This window comes from Populus euphratica, unplaced genomic scaffold (genome assembly GCF_000495115.2).
Source record: "Populus euphratica unplaced genomic scaffold, PopEup_1.0 scaffold139.1, whole genome shotgun sequence".
Classification (NCBI taxonomy): Eukaryota; Viridiplantae; Streptophyta; class Magnoliopsida; order Malpighiales; family Salicaceae; genus Populus; species Populus euphratica.
In genome coordinates this window covers 291,687-296,665 of record NW_011499969.1, presented here as the reverse complement: position 1 = coordinate 296,665, position 4,979 = coordinate 291,687, and the positions used below count along the sequence as shown (strand labels likewise).

At 35.5% G+C, this 4,979-nt stretch overlaps 1 protein-coding gene across 1 annotated transcript; it reads left to right on the top strand.

Moving 5' to 3' along the window:
* The first annotated feature begins 240 nt into the window (after window positions 1-240).
* Window positions 241-744, top strand: GRI (Stigma-specific Stig1 family protein). The gene has a single exon (XM_011045509.1). The coding sequence runs from the start codon at window positions 259-261 to the stop codon at window positions 712-714; it is 456 nt and encodes a 151-aa protein (XP_011043811.1). The 5' UTR covers window positions 241-258; the 3' UTR covers window positions 715-744.
* Window positions 745-4,979: the final 4,235 nt, after the last annotated feature.

Sequence of the window (4,979 nt, the reverse complement as noted above, 5' to 3'; positions counted from 1 at the left end):
ATTTTTAAAAACACAATTTGATTCATAAACAAACAGTACATTGAACTAACCTGAGAATCTAGAGTTCCATTATGAAATGACTAATCATTCTACTCAATTAATAGTTTATGAACTTGTTGCCCTGACAAAGCTTTGAGGCAGCACTTTCCTTTCAATATATTATGGAATATTTTTATCACAAGCCAACAGTTTAAAATACCCTCCCTCCACCTCCATTACTGACACTCTTGCAGACACACTCCCACACCTTTTGAGAGAATGGCCAGTTCTTTACTCAAGCTTGCAGCCATTCTCTCCCTAGTCTTTTCCATCCTTCTAGCCTTGAACACTCAGATAACCTTATCATCCGATATAGAAGACGATGATGACGAGTATGTTCTTGACACCCCACCAGAAGATTTCAGGTCAAGAAGCCGGTTCTTGGCAAGTGTGATAAAGAAAGGTACACGATGCAACGCTGAGCGTAATAACATTTGTAATGGCGTTTCAGCTAACAAGGGCACGGGCCTCCTTTATTGTTGCAAGAAACATTGCCGGAATGTTCGTGGAGACAGGAACAACTGTGGAATATGTGGTAACAAGTGCAAATTTGGAGAGTCTTGCTGCAATGGAAGATGTACAAATATCATTTTCAACGTTAATCATTGTGGAAAGTGCAACAAGAAGTGTGCTCCGGGGGTTAGATGCCAGTATGGAACATGTGGGTATGCTTAAATGTATTTAATGGTACAAGCACAAGTGATTTCAGCAGTATTTTCTTTTGCTTTATTTTCACAAAGGGAATTAGTGGGTGCATGTTTTGTACTTAAATCGTTTGAATTTCTCCAGTTGAGTATACAAAATCATCAGTTTGTGCCACCAATAAAGAAAGCCTGTATGGAGGTGATTCTCTGGTCTTCGAGATCGTGTTTATCCATGCCTATGTAGTTACCATAGTTCAAAGTTCAAACCAGAGGGAACATTGATGTTTGATAATTGATAATTTCATTTGCCATTATTTTCCTGGTTTTTGCTTGTTATTTCACTTTCCCCCTCCTATCTTTCGAATGAACTGTTCCATTGTCAGCCCCGCCTCCCCATTTGGCAGACTACCAATATTCACTTTTGCCCAAGGTTTTTAGGTTTTGAGTTTTCATGTTTGAGTTTGCAAGTAGCATGTATGGGAAAGGGAAAGGACAGGGAAAACCATGCATGTGTGGTATTTTGCCGTCAATGAATCCTGGAACAGCACTAGAGTTAATGTATTATTCATCCAGGAGTTAGAACATGTAAATGATTATCGTGTAAAATTCCAGTATATCAATAAATATCAAGCTGAGCACTCATAATCCATCTTAGAAACATCTTGGACAGAGAGTCTCCAATTTTAATAATAGATCTTGCATGCTATTCCTGAAACATTCTGCTTGTTATTGTAACAGATCACCACCGCCAAACCTATTCTGGCAAGAAATGTTTCCATTGAATGCATCTTCTAAAGCTAGCAAACTCCCCATGAACATGAACAGATATATTTTATTTTTGGTATGCTCCTGTTATGGATTTCGCTCCAAGACTTATCAAACATGATTAATTGTTTCAAAGCCAGGAGCAACTGGAGCTCGAAGATATTGATTGATATGAGGACTAACTTAAAAATATAAACGAAATCGATCATGCATCTGTCAGTACTACACGCACATATACATCTAGAAATATAGCTTTCATTCACGGCTTTCGCACTTAATTTCAACTGGTAAATAATTTGTAAAAAGGATAAACAGAATCTAAAACTTGGAGACACTGAAGACAGACTTGAAATTAGAAAATTACCATCCAAGGAGCGCATATATCATGGCATGATACTGTTAGAACTCATCAACAAAAAAAAAAGAAAAGAAAAAGGTGAACATCTCACTTCTTGGAATAGGGGAAAATGCACATATCTTTACCTGACACTTGTAGACCTTGAACATTCTTCGATATTCAAAACATCCTCGATAGAATTAAAGAAGGCCTTCATCAAAATGTGGTTGACGGTAATCATTGTAGCTCTTTTGTTTCATCAGTAGATCTCTAACTCTTTGGTTTCAAGAGTCCTGGCTCCTGGAAATTTCATAATAGGAATTTTCAATATTTCCTATTGCATAAAAATTCATTATCATTACGACAAATTAAACAAAGCAAGCCATTATAAAAAACCTACCACCCCAGCTGACATGTTTGGATTGCTAAATTTGGTCTCTAGACGACTCGCTATGGCATTATTATTTCTGCCAAGGCCGGCGAGGAGCACGGTTTGAACTCATAACATACCGGCTGTTGGGCGAAATCACATGAACTCCAGAGAAAAGCTACCTGCTGCGGGGGTATCCTTGAGACGTACGTGAAGATGAGAAAACTAAGGACTCGAGAGAAAATCATGCCAGAATTTGCTAAGGAACTCGCACTGAATGATTTTGTTGAGTGGGATTTGGAGTGTCGATTGTATATCAGCAAGGATGTGAATTGGCAGATTGTATATAAGTTTACTTTTCAAGTTTTTGTTCCAAATAAGTTTATATCCTATTATACTTCCTTGTAAAATCCTACCAATACAATTGAAAATTTGTTATTTTTTTTCCTTTAAAAAAGCTCCACAACAAATTTTATTATACGACTTTTTTCACTTAAATTTTTTTCACCTAATAATTTTTTTGGAATTTTTTAAATAAATCTAGATGTAATTATTAGAAAAAATTTAGAGCACTAATGATCAATAATCTTTTTATTTTTAGAAACAATATTTACAAATATGAAGAATTATATTCTCTACTTTTACAATCATAAGTTCATTTGATTATAATCAACATTTACAACAATGGTAATACAAGAAAAAATAGATTATAGACCATTTTACAAGCGTGAAAGTTGAACATTCAAAAAAAGTATTATTATGTAATTTAAAAAAAAATTAATGAAGTGATAATTTTTTAAAATAAATGAGAATAGTAATATAGGTAGCACAATAAGATGTATTGTTGAAAGATAAACTATACAAGTATTCTTAATTAGAGATATCTTTGTAATAGTAATTTGTCTTTTCAAATTGAACTTCTATGTAATTTTCTAAAATAAATTTTTTTTTCTGAATGCACTAGATTTATGTGAGGTATATTTTTAAATACTATTTAGAAAGAAGACTTGTTCATAATCGACATCTCTTCATAGTTCATAGCATGTGAGGTATACTCTTTCAAATTGCATAAACTAGCGAAAGTCTTTCACTTTTTTTTTTTTTAAATTAACGTTAGTGTTTGGGTCAATTTACGCGCACCACAACTAATCTCACGAGCCCTGAAATTAACGATCATGTAAGTCTCCAGTAGTCATCATATAAACAACCAAGAACTCGAAACTGAAACCACAAAAAGAGCAAACTTTTAATTTCAAGTGCTTATCATTTGGCCATCAATAAGTCTTCCACTCTTGTTTTTACAAGTCGGGGGAAATTTCATGATGCCACTGCCACTTCAGAACTTGAAGTTGCGCAACTTCAGAGGGCTGCAGATCTAACCAGTGCCTCTAGAGAACAGCAGCAAACAGAAAACCCATCCATCAGCGATCGTTTATGTAGTGAAAAAAAAATGAGCAGAAGAGTGCAAATGATTTAATTTTCTAAAATAATTTTTTTTTTTTGAATGCACTAGATTTATGTGAGGTATATTTTTAAATACTATTTAGAAAGAAACTTGTTCATAATCGACATCTCTTCATAGTTCATAGCATGTGAGGTGTACTCTTTCAAATTGCATGAACCAGCGAAAGTCTTCCACTTTTTTTTTTTTTAGATTAACGTTAGTGTTTGGGTCAATTTACACGCACCACGACTAATTTCACAAGCCCTGAAATTAACAATCATGTAAACCTCCAATAGCCATCATATAAACAACCAAGAAGTCGAAGCTGAAACCATAGAAATAACAAACTTTTTAATTTCAAGTGATTATCATTTGGCCATCAAGAAGTCTTCCCCTCTTGTTTCTGCAAGTCGGGGGAAATTTCATGATGCCACTGCCACTTCAGAACTTGAAGTTGCGCAACTTCAGAGGGCTGCAGATCTAACCGGTGCCTCTAGAGAACAGCAGCAAACAGAAAACCCATCCATCAGCGATCGTTTATGTAGTGAAAAAAAAATGAGCAGAAGAGTGCAAATGAAATTTACGTGTTCCAGCAACTTAAAAAACAACTTGCTTCTTGCATTACTGACCGAGTTTTCTGTTCGAATAAGAAAGTTGATGCCTTCTCAGTATAGAGCAAATCAGTCGATCCAACTATTAGTTGCTCCTTCTGTGGACGAAATTTGTACAATGATCTGTATATCAAGTCTGTTTTGAACAAATATTTGTTCGGAAATCTGATACTGACACAATTATTTTTCGATAACAACTCCCTTTTTTGCTTGTGAGGAAACGTTGAATGCCAATCACATAAGTTAAATTGACAAAGTGATTGTGAAGCAAGCCTTTGGCAAGGTGACACTCACATTCACTCCCGGAGAATGAGTCTTCTGACTAGAAAACTCAAACGCCCATTAACCCAGTAACCTCCCTTTAGCGTGCTCAACTGCTTTATCAAAAATCCACAACCTCCCTTTACTGTGCTTATCAAAAATCCACTGAACGCTTAAAATCCTTAATAAATATATAAAGACACACACACACACCTGGCCTAGAACCTTGCAAATGCTTCCAACTCAATGTTGGAGCTGTGAACTCAAATCTGAGATGTACATATCTCGACTCACCAAGCAAGTAGCTTTCAGCGTCCTGATTGATGATCTCTTCCCAGTCTTCTCACCTGAAATTTCAGTTTTAAGGTCCACAGGCTAGTCTAGCCTTTCAATTACCTTCCATGAATAATTCTATCCATGAAAGTAAAAGAGCTTAACAAAAACTATATGCTGAATATGATCCTCCCCTCCCCAAGCAAGCGCTTGCAACATATATGAAATTTAATTG